Raw genomic sequence first — 14,973 nt, forward strand, 5'->3', positions numbered from 1 at the left:
TTAAGAAGAGGTAGCAAGAATACATGAAAAACTATACAAAAAAAACCTTCATGACTCAGATAATCATGACGGTGTGATCACTCACCTAGAGCCAGACATCCTGGAATTCGAAGTCAAATGGGCCTTGGGAAGCATCACTATGAACAAAGCTAGTGGAGGTAATGGAATTCCAGTTAAGCTATTTTCCTAAAAGATGATACTGTGAAAGTGCTGCACTCAGTATGCCAGCAAATTTGGAAAACTCAGCAGTGGCCACAGGACTGGAAGAGGTCAGTTTTCATTCCAATCCCAAAGAAAGGCAATTCCAAAGAATATTCAGACTACTGCACAATTGCACTCATCTCACATGCTACCATCTTGCCTGGAGAATCCCAGGGATGGCAGAGCCTGGTGGGCTGCAGTCTATGGGGTCGCAGAGTCGGACATGACTGAAGTGACTTAGCAGCAGCAGCAGCAGCACATGCTAGTAAAGTCATGCTCAAAATTCTCCAAGCCAGGCTTCAGCAATACGTGAACCGTGAACTTCCAGATGTTCAAGCTGGTTTTAGAAAAGTCAGAGGAACCAGAGATCAAATTGCCAACATCCGTTGGATTATCAAAAAAGCAAGAGAGTTCCAGAAAAATATCTACTTCTGCTTTATTGACTATGCCAAAGCCTTTGTGTGGATCACAACAAACTGTGATCTTCTTAAAGAGATGGGAATACCAGACCACCTGACCTGCCTCCTGAGATATCTGTATGCTGATCAAGAAGCAACAGTTAGAACTAGACATGAAACAACAGACTGATTCCAAATTGAGAAAGGAGTACGTCAAGGCTGTATATTGTCACCCTGCTTATTTAACTTATATGCAGAGTACATCATGAGAAATGCTGGGCTGGAAGAAGCACAAGCTGGAATCAAGATTGCCAGGAGAAATATCAATAACCTCAGATACACAGATGACACCACTGTTATGGCAGAAAGTGAAGAGGAACTAAAGAGCCTCTTGATGAAAGTGAAATAGGAGAGTGAAAAAGTTGGCTTAAAGCTCAACATTCAGAAAACTAAGATCATGCATCCGGTCCCATCACTTCATGGCAAATAGATGGGGAAAAGTGAAAACAGTGACAGATTTTACTTTTGGGGCCTCCAAAATCACTGCAGATGGTGACTGTAGCCATGAAATTAAAAGACACCTGCTCCTTGGATGAAAAGTTATGACTAACCTAGACAGCATATTAAAAAGCAGAGACATTACTTTGCCAACAAAGGTCTGTCTAGTCAAAGCTATGGTTTTTCCAGTAGTCATGTATGGATGTGAGAGTTAGACTATAAAGAAAGCTGAGCACTGAAGAATTGATGCTTTTGAACTGTGGTGTTGGAGAAGACTCTTGAGAGTCCCTTGGATATAGCAAGGAGATCCAACCAATCCATCCTAAAGGAAATCAGTCCTGAAAATTCATTGGAAGGACTGATTTTGAAGCTGAAACTCCAATACTTTAGCCACCTGATGTGAAGAACTGACTCATTGGAAAAGACCCTAATGCTGGGAAAGATTGAAGGCGGCAGGAGAAGGGGACGACAGAGGATAAGATGGTCGGATGGCATCGACTCGGTGGACATGAGTTTGAGTAAACTCCAGCAGTTGGTGATGTACAGGGAAGCCTGAGGTGCTGCAGTCCATGCGGTCGCAGAGAGTCAGGCACGACTGAGCGACTGAACTGAATTGAAAGCAAAGCATTAGTGCAATACCACCAGAGGCCCACCGGAATCGCTAAAATTATAAAGACTGACAGGGCCAGTGAAGCTGACATTGGAAGTGATGGAAACCATTATACACCACGAGAGTGTGGAAATGATTTCAGCTTCTTGGCAGTAATGGTCAGGCATCATTTATTGATGATGCCACACCCCGTGTCTCGTTAGCTCCACTCCTGGGGAATCCAGGCGCAGCTGCATCAAGTTCATGCAGAGGAAGATTCACAACAGCGTTTCGGAGAATCGCCGGAACTAGAGCAACCGGCGCAACCAGAGGGTAAGGTGAGAAGCAAAATGGGTATGTTATGGTATGAGAGGTGCAATGGAATTGCATACAGTAGCAAGTAAACAAAGCACTGCTGCCTCCAGCCTGGATAGATTACAGGCAGGACACAACGCCGAAGAAACCAGGCCCAGAAGCGGACTGCACGCGTCTCTGTGAAAAGCAAGCAAAACGAATCTGTGGTGTGGGATTCGCGGCTGCCTTTGGGGGCGGGCTGGGAAGGTGGGTGTGGGAGGTAGTTTCCGAATAGTGTTTCTTCAGGTGTGCTCTCTCTGTTGCAGACCTCTGATCTGCGCACTTTCCTGCGTGTCAGGCTTCAGCAAGAACATCTTAACTCTCCAGCGGCAGCGGTGGTGGTTTAGTTGCTCAGTAGTGTCCGACTCTGAGACCCTATGGACTGTAGACTGCCAGTTTCCTCTGTCCGTGGGATTCTCCAGGCAGGAATACTGGAGTGGTTGCCATTTCCTCCTCCAAACTGTCCAGCGAGCACAAGCCTAACCGCAAACTGGACCTTGAGAGATGACCCAGCCCCAGTCTGCACAGGGGGCCAAAATCCCGGACCCATCACTGGATCCCACGAGGACAGTCACAGCCTCCCTTTCACCTCACGGTGCATAGATGCGCGAGAAAGTTACCCTCGGGGGTTTTCATACTTTGTTAGCCTGCGGACACAAAGCTGCGGATACGTGAAAGGAACAGAGACACAACCAGAGGTGCAGCAAAGCGCGCGAGACATCGGAGGCAGAGCCCGAGCCCGAGCCCGAGCCCGAGCCCGAGCCCGGGAGGCGGAGCCCGAGCCCGGGGGCGTGGCTCCTCGATTGATACAGCCTGGATGCCCCGATGCGCGCGCACGCGAACGGCGATTGGTGCTGCCTGGCGGCGCGCGCGGGGAACGCCGGGACGTCGGTGCGGTAGGACAAGCGGGAGGAGCGGCGGGCGGGAGGCTGCAGGATGGTGAAGCTGACGGCGGAGCTGATCGAGCAGGCGGCGCAGTACACCAACGCGGTGCGGGACCGAGAGCTGGACCTGCGGGGTGAGTCGGGTGGTGGCAGGTGGTCCGGCCTCCCCGCCCGCCTGGTGGCCTGGCCCAGCCCAGCCGCATGCGCTAGGACCGCCGAGGCGTGGACGGCAGCGTGCGTCCAGCGCCCGGTGCCGGACTGGATCCCGCCGTAGGCGGCGGAAGGCCCTCCTTGGGCTCTACCGAGGCGCGCTCAGCTCGGCTCCTCCCTGCACACCGGGGCCACTTCAATGCTCCGGTCGCACAGCGGGCGTCTTCCGGGCCGCCGGGCCGTCTGAACCGCTGAGGGGCTGGGGATAAACGTACGGGTGCTTGCGGCCTTCGTGCGGAACTAACATGACGTCGTGAGGGGGTGGACGGGGTACGGAGTGAGGGAGCGGTGTACGGGCCGGAAGCTATCCTTCCCCTGCGTTTCCTCGAGTTGGTTTCTGCTGTCTTTTTCCCTCTACCGGAGCGTTTCTGGGAGCGGACTGTGGGCGCGAAGCCGGCGCTGCCGCCTGCTGGCGGAAGCGGTGCGGAAGCCCCCAAACCGTGCGAGTCCTTTAGGAGGCGGCTTCCCTGAGGGTACGGCCATCGGTCTTGGCCTGAGATCCGCTCCCGGGGAGAAACGCCGGCTGCAGGCTCTGCCTTCTGCTGGCTTTCTTGTCCGCTGAAAGCTCAGGACTTTGGTTTTTGTTGAAATCGAGTTTCTCAGAGAAGGGTTGAACTCGAGAGTAAACAGGCAGCCTTCACTGTCTACCTTCTCTCCGAGTCTGAAGTGCGCCCACCGTTGAGGATTCTCGTTTGAGTGCAGCGCTTCCTTTGTTGTAGCCCTTACGGCTCCTTGGCTCCATTAACTTCTTCTTCGAGTAGCTGGCACAGTCTTTATGCCCGTGTTGGACGCATCGAGGTGTTTGAGTGAGCTGTCCGCAGGGTGACTTACCGTTGTGTATCAACCACTGACTTTCAGCTCTGGGTTTGAGCTGGGGGAGGTGAAGTAAGGGGGAGGTGTTTTAATACTAAGACGATATCCCAGAGAGTTCTAGGAATCTGGCCTGTGGGGTGCAGACAACTGTTGTCCACCCCGTGTGGACAGTGCTTGGACGCTGAAAGCTGCTCACGATATGTGAAGTCCTGTTAGGCCGTTTCTCTAGCTCCGAGGCCTTGCTTAGGGCAGTGTGACGTACTTATAAGTAATCTTGAAATGGTTAGCCGCTGGTTCCTGCTGATGAGTACTGTCATCCTTATGGCCCTCATCACCATCACCTTGCTCACATCCACAACTGGACCGGAAGCTTCCCGGCAGCTGAGATTTGTGACTGTGTTCTTCCTTGTGTTGTGTGCCAGTACTTTGGCAGGGTCTGGTGGTTGCATAGGTGACACATAAACACTTTGGGAAGGAACGTTGAGTTGTGAGTCAAGTTACCATGAAATGCTATTAATGTTTTAAAGCGCCTTTTATTTATATTAATACTTGTCTGGGTTTTTCTCCTTTTTACAGGGTATAAAATTCCTGTCATTGAAAATCTCGGTGCCACCTTAGACCAATTTGATGCCATTGATTTTTCCGACAATGAAATCAGGAAACTGGATGGTTTTCCTTTGTTGAGAAGACTGAAAACGTTATTAGTGAACAACAATAGAATATGGTAAGCATGTGGTAATGGAAAGTAGCTTTCTACCCTAGAGCAGATGCTACAGAGTTCCCTGAAGAAACTGCAGTGTATATGCCAGTTAAACTAGAGTTCTATTTTTTTTACCTGCCTATTTCTCAAATGGTAAATGAGCAATTTCCCCATACAGATTCAGAGTTTAATTTGTCATTGGTCAAGTCTTATTTGCATTTATTCAGAAACCTGGTATATTTATATCTTCATAGTAATTTTCTAATTTAAATTAATTTAAATTAAAAATCTGGTGCTTTGTACACATTTTAGCTCATTTCTAAAATAATTATAATTATCAGAGGAGTCATATTAAAGAGATTCATAAAATGCAACAATTATAGTTTTAACTGAACATCTCATTTTACCCCAAATCCTCTGGTATTTGGTTTTCTTTAACTGCAGCTGATTTGTAGAATATTGTTTGTAGAAATTAAGATTTTTTTTTTTTACCCACTTTCATCATGTCTTTGGGCTTTCCAGATGGCTCAGTGGTAAAGAATCTGCCTGCAGTGCAGGAGACATGGGTTCAATCCCTGAGTTGGGATGATCCCCTGGAGGAGAAAATGGCAACCCACTCCAGTATTCTTGCTGGGAAATCACATGGACAGAGGAGGCTGGCAGGCTATAGTCCTTAAGGTCCCAAAGAGTCGGACACGACTGAGCACACGCGCACACACACACATCATCTCTGTAAATTTTGTTGGAAAAAAGTTATTGAAGGTGTGTTGATAGGGTCTTCAAGAAGTTCTGGGTAGTGAGCTGCTTTTTTTAAATAGGCACATTTCTCCTGAGTTAAACTGTTGACTGTGGTTTGGTTATTGTGTATCCTGTGCTTCTGAGCTGTGACTGCAGATACACATGTATTTCTGTGCTTCCTGCTGACAAGACCTGAGATGAATCAGGTTGTTTGTGTCCACAACACTTTCTCCCTGTCTTGGGGCTAGTATGGTGGTGGGAAGAGGCTGCGGCAGCATTCTGGAGGCGTGGGTTCTCAGATCATCCCGCTTTTGTGACCTCAGACACGCCTCTTCTTTGTGCCTCATTTTTCTTCTGTCAGATAGTGTTGGAAGGAGGATCTCCAAGGTTCTTCCCACTTTGAAGTCCTCTGGGCAAGTGCTTACGTCAAGTTTTTAGCTTACTGCATTTTCACTTTTATTAAGATTTTGTCTTTTCCTTTTAGCCGTATAGGTGAGGGGCTTGATCAGGCTCTGCCCTGTCTGACAGAACTCATTCTCACCAATAACAGTCTTGTGGAACTGGTAAGTCAAATGGGGAAAGTATATTTACAAGGAGGAGTTAAAGGCACTGCCTGCCTTTAATAGAAAACTTGGAGAGTCCAGAAGATTATCTCTTCACCTTTTTTCTTTTTCTTCATTATTAGGACATGGGGTTTTTTTGGTTGTGTGTTACACATATCTTCTACTCTCGCTCACTCCCCTTTGGACTCTCCTGGGGGCTTAATGGAGCAGTTCCTAATTCCAGCATAATCTGTGTCACCGGTCTGTTGTCCTTGGTGCTTTGAGTTCTGTTCAGCTTCTAAAGAGACTCACCATCCTTTTTTCTAGAATTTCTGTGTCCAGTATGCTAGCCACCAGCCACAAGTAGTTACTTTAAGATCTACTAGAAGTATAAAACACTACAGATTCCAGAGACTTAGTGCAAAAGAAAAATATTTTACACTATCAATAATTTTTATATTGACATTAAAATGGTAATATTTTGGAAAATAGGTAAAACAATATATTATTAAAACTAGTTTCTTCTGTTTTAATGTCACTACTAGACAGTTACATATGTGACATTAAATTTTGTTGGGGAGTTTTATTCAAGAAATTATTGTTTTACTCCATATTTAGATCAACAATCATTTGAGACTGGTGTTCTTTTAAGATAAGGGGCAAGTTTCATTTTCTCTGTTTGGATATGACTATTTTGATCCGCTTTTGCTTTTTAAATTTCTACTCTGTATGTATAATTTCTAACACTGTTGAGTTTAGGCTGTATATTGTTTGTAACCTAAATTTTTCACTTAAATATTGGATGTTGACATTCTTATGGTGTGACTTGATTTTTAGGTTGTTATGCCCTTGACCCCTCCCTTCCTTGCTCCCTGACTATTCGTTTCCTGAGGGACGAGGTCCCTGACTGACCTACAGATTCCCAAAGGAGTGCTTGGCTCCAAAAGTCAGAAAGCCCCCGATCTGAGGCCATGTCCTTTCTAAACCCCGTGAGGTATTTAACCCCAAATGTGTGCCCGTGCAGAATGTGTGGCGTATTGAGGCAGTACATTCTGTGTGTTGTAGTTGTGCTTAAAGCTGTTTGCACAGATGAGGGGTGTCCTGTCAGTACTGAAGAGGCATATTAAAATTGTGTGGTAGTGGATTTCCCTGGAGTTCTGTCAATTTTACTTGTATATATTTTCAGGTTATTTCATTTGATATATCCAGATTTTATGTATCTTACTGATGAAATGAACCTTTTATCATTTATATTTTATTAGTGCAGTTTTACCTTGGTGTCTGTTTTATCCACTGCAGTGTAACAAAACAAGCTTTCTTTTTTTCAGTTAGTATTTGTGTGATCATTGTTTTCCATCCAAAATTCAATTTTTTTCCTCTGCACTTATATTTTAAATTTGTGTCTTGAGAACAGGATTTGATAGGATCCTTTTTTAAAATCCAGTCTAAAGTCTGTCTTTAAATGGAATAGTCTGTTTATGTTTAATGTAATTACCAGTATATTTGAGTTTATCTTGTCTCTTTTCTAGAATTTTTTTACTTGTCCCATCCATCTGCAGATTTTTTTCCTCTCCTTTATTGCTGTCTCTCTCTCTTTTTGGTATTCTCCTTCTTCTGATAGTTTAGAAATTAACTGACTCTGTTTCTTTTGTTAGCATACTGGGAATTAGCATCTAAGTGTAAAGTTAACCATAACCTTTACCTCCTGAACGAAACAGCACCTTAAGCATCTCACCACCCCTACATCGAGACATCACTGTGTTGTGCACAGTCTGTCTGTGGGTCTGTGTGTGTAAGGTTACCATTCTTTCTTTTGTTTTTTGCAGCTTTATTGAGCTGTGATGGCCAAATGAATATTATAAGTATTTAAGGTGTATAATGTGAAATTTGATATCTGTACCCTGACACCCACCCCTTCACGTAACCATTTATGTGTGTGTGCAGTGAGAACACTTGAGTTCTATTTTTTTATCGTATTGGGTACACCTTATGTTATTTTTAATGATAGTCACCACATTGTATATTAAATCTCCAGAATTTATTTATTTGTAACTGAAAGTTTATCCTCTTGAATCAGTAGCTTCACCCCCCCTTTTCCTCCACCTCCCAGCCTCTGGTAACCGCCTTTCAACTCTCTGTTGCTACGAGTTCTGTTTTTTGAGATTTCACTTAAAAGTGAGGTCCTGCAACATTTGTCTGGCTTTGCTCCATTTCCCTTTTTTCTGTAGATCTCTAGCGGTGCTGCGCTGCTGCTAAGTCACTTCAGTCATGTCCGACTCTGGGCAACCCCATGGACGGCAGCCCACCAGGCTCCCCGCTAGCTGTTGCTTTTCAGACTGTTCTGGAGATCTCCTTATGATGGTACTCCGGTTGCGAGCATCTGTGCTCGCTCAGCGTCGTCACGAAGAGTGGCAGCTCTCTGGGCTTGTGGCTCTGTTCCGCTCCCCTGTGTTACTTGTGCTTTTCCTCGTCGCCCCTTTCTGCCCACTCAGTTTAGATCTGTTCTGGCAGTTTCTCGTCCGTGTGTGGCCCTGTTTCAGGAGGCCCTCCAGGCCTCGTCACACACCTGGTGTGCTTGTGCTTGGAACACGCCTGTCTTTGGCTGCTGTTCTTAGGCTGTATGCCTGTTGCCCTCTTTGCCTTTCCCCGCTTCTTCCTGTGTGGTGTCGTCACCGTGCAGGTCTTATAGCTCTCACAATAGTTGGTCCTTACCGGTCCCAAGTTCAGGTTCTTGCCAGAATACATTTTCATCTGGTTTGGCTGTAGCTGTTGACCATATCTTTTTGGTTTTCCTATCCTTGTTGCACTGTATTTTATAGGACAGTTTGGGAAGATTGAAAAACTAACTTGCGTTCTTCCTATATATATATTTCCCCCCCTTATAACTATACTCCTTGTCCTTGGAAAATGTATTTGAAGAGATTTAGGGGAACCTAGAATAAAGGTGCCAAAGATGACATGCCTGCATTTCTCCCAGGCAGCGGCAGGAAGAACCACCTCACACCAGGTTCCCTGTATGAATAACTTTCCCTGGAGATACATCACTTTTCACATTGCTTTTTTTTTTTCTCAATCATTACTCAGTAGCTCTTTTGAAGTTGCTACAGGAAATGATATATATTTTTTCTTTTCGTCTCTTCTCCTGTTGAGACAGAAGCTGTTGTGTCCAGGATATTAAGAAGTTCAAATGTATGAACCAGCTATTCAGTAAAAATACACCAGGCGTCTGTGATGTGCTAGGGCTGTGCTGGGTGCTGGGGAAGGAAAGACAAATTAATGTATGAAAGACGAGGTGTGTCCTTCTGCAGAGGTGTCAACATGTCATGGGATCATGGTGGGCTGTGGTGTTTGTGTTCTAACCTGTGGCTGTTATTTCACAGGGTGATCTGGACCCTCTGGCATCTCTGAAGTCACTGACTTATCTGAGGTATGGAAACTGTTTGTGGTGGTGACAGTAGTCTTTTAAAATAACAGCATTGCTGACCTTGATGGTGAAGTTATAGTAAAAAGTACTTTTAAAAAAACAAATATTGAAAATGTTTCCTTTGGGCTCTATTAAAATTTCCCTAGCATTAAGTTCTTATGACATTGAAATGTGAAGAATAGTGAACTTTTCCTTACTTCCTGGACTCATTGCTGCTGCTACTGCTGCTAAGTCGCTTCAGTCGTGTCCGACTGTGCGTCCCCATAGACGGCAGCCCACCAGGCTCCCCAGTCCCTGGGATTCTCCAGGCAAGAATACTGGAGTGGGTTGCCATTTCCTTCTCCAATGCATGAAAGTGAAAGTGAAGTTGCTCAGTCGTGTCATGACCCCATGGACTGCAGCCTACCAGGCTCCTCCATCCGTGGGATTTTCCAGGCAAGAGTACTGGAGTGGGTTGCCATTGCCTTCTCCCATAAAATGGACCTCTTGAATACTGTGCTAGGAACAAGACTGGCATCAAACTGTTCCTTTTCTTGTAGTATTCTAAGGAACCCTGTAACCAATAAGAAGCATTACAGACTCTATGTGATTTATAAAGTTCCACAAGTCAGAGTACTGGATTTCCAGAAAGTGAAACTAAAAGTAAGTGTTACTCTGTTGTAAGTTGTTATTGGTGGGTGCTTTTCCTTTATACTTTTGTTACTGACTTCTATTATTAGTTTGTAATAGGAATGTGGGGAGGGGGGTCGGGGAGTGTTAAGTCAATTTTTTTTCCATAGCAGTGTTTATGGTGGGACTTAGAGTTAAGGTATGTGTGTGGAGCTGGTCATTCCAGAGGTGGCCTGACTTCAGAGCCACCGTGGGCTTTGTCACAGCAGATGGCCTGCCTAGATACATGCTCTTGGGGAGCTTCATGTTGTTCACGTTGCACTAGCTGTAATTGTCAGGATGATTCTCGCTTTGTTGGGGATTTTTTTTTTTTACCTTCCTTATTTCCCAGAGAGCCCCTCCTGGAAATTTCGGGGAGAGGGCTCTGCTCTCTCCAGGGACCTTCACAGAGCAGGGGACTGCTGTATCTCTTCTTATTTTGAAATGGGCTTTGTGGTATTTTACCAGCCCAGAGTATTCCAGGAGAGTTTTCCTCCATGTTTTCTGAGGAATGCATCTAAATGCACGTGGTATTCCTATTTCCATTAACTCTGTGTGTGGTGTCGCTGTAGGAGCGTCAGGAAGCAGAGAAAATGTTCAAGGGCAAACGGGGTGCACAGCTTGCAAAGGATATTGCCAGGAGAAGCAAAACGTAAGATCTGGATATCCAACTTCACTCCACTTCACCTTCAGAAACATTATCTGTCTGGCATTTTGCCTCTTGCGAAATGAAATGAAACACTTGTGACTAACACAGTCCTAAATTTGCACAGTGATGATCCGTGGCCCACAGTGGCCCCTGTATCACGTGAGATTTCTAGCAGAAGAGAGCGGACGCTCCAGTATTCAGTCTGCCATGATAGTACTGCACCCTCTTCCTCTGTGGCAAGATGAACTGGGTGGTGTTTCTGAAGGAGAGAGTTTCTTGTATCAGTTTGTTAACAAAGATAAGATACTACACTGGTTGAATTACTTTCAAAGCTTTTGAAAGTAAAAGAGAAGCAATTTCTGTCAGTTTGGATTTGACAGTTTTGTTCTTCCGTCCCCTCCCAAGTTTCAATCCAGGTGCTGGTTTGCCGACTGACAAAAAGAAAGGTGGGCCGTCCCCAGGGGATGTGGAAGCCATCAAGGTGAGCACAAGTCAGGATTCTCAGACTGGAGTGAGCTGTTCAGTCATGTAGCAACTCAAGTAATGAGTTAGACACCGCAGGTTTTTCCCACAGTTGTTAGAATCCAGCTACATTTTTGTGTAAGGAAAAGCTAGCTTAAAGATATTATTTAACCAGATTTTGACTTGAATTAATTATATGAGCTGGTCAAAGTGGAGGCAACTCTGGTCTTCTCATTTTCTCAGGATGCATTTATCTGAACAGTTAGTTACCTTTGCTTGCTGTCTTGATTTTTACTTTGAAGGACTTGCTGCCTGAAAGATCCTGCTTGATGAGAAATCCTAATTTGGTAACGCTGCCTCCTCAATCATCCAGTGGCATAATTCTAATTAACTAGAATTTTAGGGCACATGCACTGGTTATTTGCTCTCCTGTAAGAGGGTCTGCAGCTCTTTACCAATTTGGGAACTTCATAATTTGGTTTTGGGGTTGATTTCACTGTGCCAGCAAAATTCTTCCTGCGAGAGAGACTATTTAATATTCCAGTTCAGAAAGGTGGCATGAGTTTCTGTGAGTGTTTTCTGTTAACTGGATGAAAATATCTGTCATCTCTCTTGTTTCCTGGTGTCCAGAACGCTATAGCAAATGCGTCAACTTTGGCTGAAGTGGAGCGGCTGAAGGGCTTGCTGCAGTCCGGTCAGATACCTGGCAGAGAACGCAGAGCAGGTCAGGAACCACGTTCTGTCTTCCTTTCCAGATTAATGATACACTCCAGGTGATCGCAAATTGCTTTAGATGCTACGATCCAAGGATCCTCGAATAGTGCCTCCTTACCATTATAATCTGCACAAAATGCCTTTAAATGCTCTTTGAAAAGAAATCATTTGATAAAGAAGTGTATGTCCTAGGACTCTGGGGTTTTTGTAAAAGTTGAGACAAATGCTAGTTCACAGCCATGGAGTGAAAGCGAACAGTGGAGGTGACCACGATGCCTTTGACCCCTGTCCGTGTGGGCCCACTTAGCAGTGGGGGGCAAGGGCTCTGGAGCCAGACAGACTGAGGCTCAGAGCCTGGCTTCACCAGCTTTGTCCTTGGATGAATTTCTTAACCCCACTTGATCTTAAATCTGTTTGCTCATCTTTAACCAAATAGTAGTAGTGGTGACCTCAGAAGGTTGTTGGGAGGACTAAGTAAGGGGCTTCCTAGGCCCTGAGCACGGGATGTGAGCTGTTCTGATTGTGGACACCTGCTCTCTGTCGGGCAGCGTGATGGATACTGACTGGGATATAAAGTGAAAACTGGTACAGATGGTGCATGTTACAAGTTTGACATGAATGTAACTGGGGGCTCTGTCTAGACCAGTGGCTCAGGGCAAGTTCCCTTGAGGAACTAATGTTTGAACTGAAGCTAAAAGTGAGTAAGACATTCATTAGAGCAGCAGTTCTCACTGTGTGGTCCTTGGGCTCCTGGGGCTCCATAAGGAAAACTTACAAACACTGAGGCATTATTTGCATTTTAAGTGGTGTGACCATTTGTGCCTGATAGTGCTAGGGCAATGGCAGGTAGAGTTGCTGGTGCCTCAGCCCAGGTATGTGGGTTCACACGACCAATGATACTAGGTGTCATTCTGAGCTGCCGTGTACCCAATGAAGTCCTTTGTGAAGCAGTGAGGATAGTTGGCATTCCTGGATATCACCCCAGGGACACATCATTTGATGTGAAGAAATGGGCCATCATTTGCAATCGAACCTTTAAGAAACTACTATTTTGGGGAATTCCTGGTGATCCAGTGATTAAGACTCAGCTTTCATTGCCCAGGTTTGATCCCTGATCAGGGAACCAAGATCCTACAAGCTAAGTGGGGAGACCAAAAGAACAAAAGCAAAAAACTACCACTTTTGTCAAGTTTTGGCATAGTATCAAAAAAAAATCCACAGCTGCCTGCACAGGCTGTTAAAATACTCCTCCCTTTTCTCACTGCATGTCTGTGTGGGCCTGGCTTTCTTCACACCCTTTAGTCAGAACAACATATTTTGGCGAATAAAGTGTTGAAGGCAGAACAAGGGCCTGTCTACCATTGGGCAGACATTGCAGAGATGGGCAAAAGTAGAAAACTGCACCAACTTTCTCACTATATATTTTTATTTTAGAAAATATTGATACTGAATTTTATAAAAATACAAACATTAATGGTACTAGGTTTATTGTTTTAAGGAATTAGTTTTTTTAATGCTTTCAGTTTCCAACACAGTATTGATAAATGTAATCTACTTGAAGAAAAGTTCTTTGGGTGCTAAAACTAAAGTATTTGAGAACCTGTGACCTAGACAGAGTAGAATGGCATTCTCAGGGGAAGGAGCACTCTGTAGTGAGAGAGCCTTGCACCCTGGGCCTGAAGAAGGACTGTGAGCCAAGGTCCAGGGCCAGCAGGAGGGACGGGTGAAACAGGCTGGCAGGGAGAACTGAGTCCAGCCAGAGGCCGCGAAATGAGGGACCTGTGACCCTGAGAACAGCACAGGCTGCCAGGACCCACAGGGCTGACAACAGGCAGGGATGAGGCTGTGTCACGTGGCTCACTTTGGCTGCAGTGTGGCAGAATTCCTCAGTTACCATGCCTCCCCTTGATTATGTTATGTGGGTCTGGGATTCACGTGGGGCTTTTCAATGTCTGAACACGTGGGGCACCTTGAGGAGAGGAAGGTGGGAATTGTTTGTGGTTCTTGTAGGTTTCTGTGGGCCTAGGCGTCTGAACAGCAGTTCCCGGTGACATTCTCTCTTTCTTTAGTTTTGTGTCTAAAAATGTAATGTTTGGGTCTAACTGGAAACCTAATTTAGACAGAATCACTGGCTGACTATCTGCAGCATGTAGTAGGTATCCTCTCCCATCTTTCTTTGGAATGCTCCTAGTTTCTTTGCCCATCGTCGTGGCAAGAACAAAACATAAAGTATAGGCTTTTTATCTTGATAAAACATGAGTTACAGGCTTGACCAGAGTGGGTTAGAACAGCAGGCATAGAGTTGACTTTCATGAAGCAGCTTTGTGACCCATTCGCTAGGAGCTGACCATCCTTCCAGGGCCTGCCAAAGACAGGTGGTCCCTGGACCTAAGTTCCTCTAGGCTGAGGCCGCTGTCAGGCGTCTGCACCTGGTCTAGGGTCTGGCAGGCAACAGCAGCATCATGGGTGGATGCCCACACGTGCTCTAACCTAGGTGTGACTTCTGGCTTTGTGTGTTTTTTAGGCCCCACTGATGATGGTGAAGAGGAGATGGAAGAAGACACTGTTGCCAATGGGTCCTGAGCAGGGCGGCCTCAGTGCCTCAGGACGTGTGACAGTCCACCTTGGACAGGGCCTGCCTTGTTTGTGTCAGCAAAGTAGAGTTGATCAACATTGCTGAAATGCTCAAAACTGCTGCTTGTAATTTTGTAATACAGATTTTGAAATCTAAAACCCAGTTTTCTACCAATAGTACAAATAAAGGACACTCGCTGTGCTGCGGGTTGTGCGTCACTGGGGCGTGTGCAATGAGGTATGGATATGGGGAGTTGGAAATGCAGCAGGGTGGCTCTGTGGGCGGGCTTCCCAGTCCTCATGAAATGTTTAGGTTTTTAAATTCATAATAAAACTTAGATTATCTGTGTGCTGCTACTGGTTGTTAGAATTTGCAATATTGGCTGCATTTTTTTCTTCATGAAGGATCACAAACATCATTAAAGGCAGCCAGGCCCCAGGGCTTTGCAAGAGTTAGTGTCCTTTGAAGTTTTTGTTTAATATTCTGCACCAGCATGTGACGATAAATTGCTGATTTAGACAGTTAGAGGGAATGTGACTTCTGCTTGTCAGTCAGTGGGATTCGAGAGATTGGG

At 45.5% G+C, this 14,973-nt stretch overlaps 1 protein-coding gene across 1 annotated transcript; it reads left to right on the forward strand.

Moving 5' to 3' along the window:
* Positions 2,885-14,755, forward strand: SNRPA1 (small nuclear ribonucleoprotein polypeptide A'). The gene is made up of 9 exons (XM_018066469.1): positions 2,885-3,058; positions 4,524-4,671; positions 5,870-5,948; positions 9,308-9,354; positions 9,891-9,993; positions 10,572-10,651; positions 11,054-11,129; positions 11,741-11,834; positions 14,349-14,755. Exons 1-9 carry the CDS (start codon positions 2,977-2,979, stop codon positions 14,405-14,407), a joined length of 768 nt encoding a protein of 255 aa, XP_017921958.1. The 5' UTR covers positions 2,885-2,976; the 3' UTR covers positions 14,408-14,755.

The sequence above is a fragment of the Capra hircus genome, chromosome 21 (assembly GCF_001704415.2).
Source record: "Capra hircus breed San Clemente chromosome 21, ASM170441v1, whole genome shotgun sequence".
Lineage (NCBI taxonomy): Eukaryota > Metazoa > Chordata > Mammalia > Artiodactyla > Bovidae > Capra > Capra hircus.

Bases quoted from the DNA above. Each gene is read 5' to 3' on its own strand.
- SNRPA1 (XM_018066469.1), top strand. From the start codon at position 2,977: ATGGTGAAGCTGACGGCGGAGCTGATCGAGCAGGCGGCGCAGTACACC. The intron at 4,672-5,869 runs GTAAGCATGTGG...TTTTCCTTTTAG, and splicing joins GTGAACAACAATAGAATATG to CCGTATAGGTGAGGGGCTTG. The intron at 9,994-10,571 runs GTAAGTGTTACT...GTGTCGCTGTAG, and splicing joins TCCAGAAAGTGAAACTAAAA to GAGCGTCAGGAAGCAGAGAA.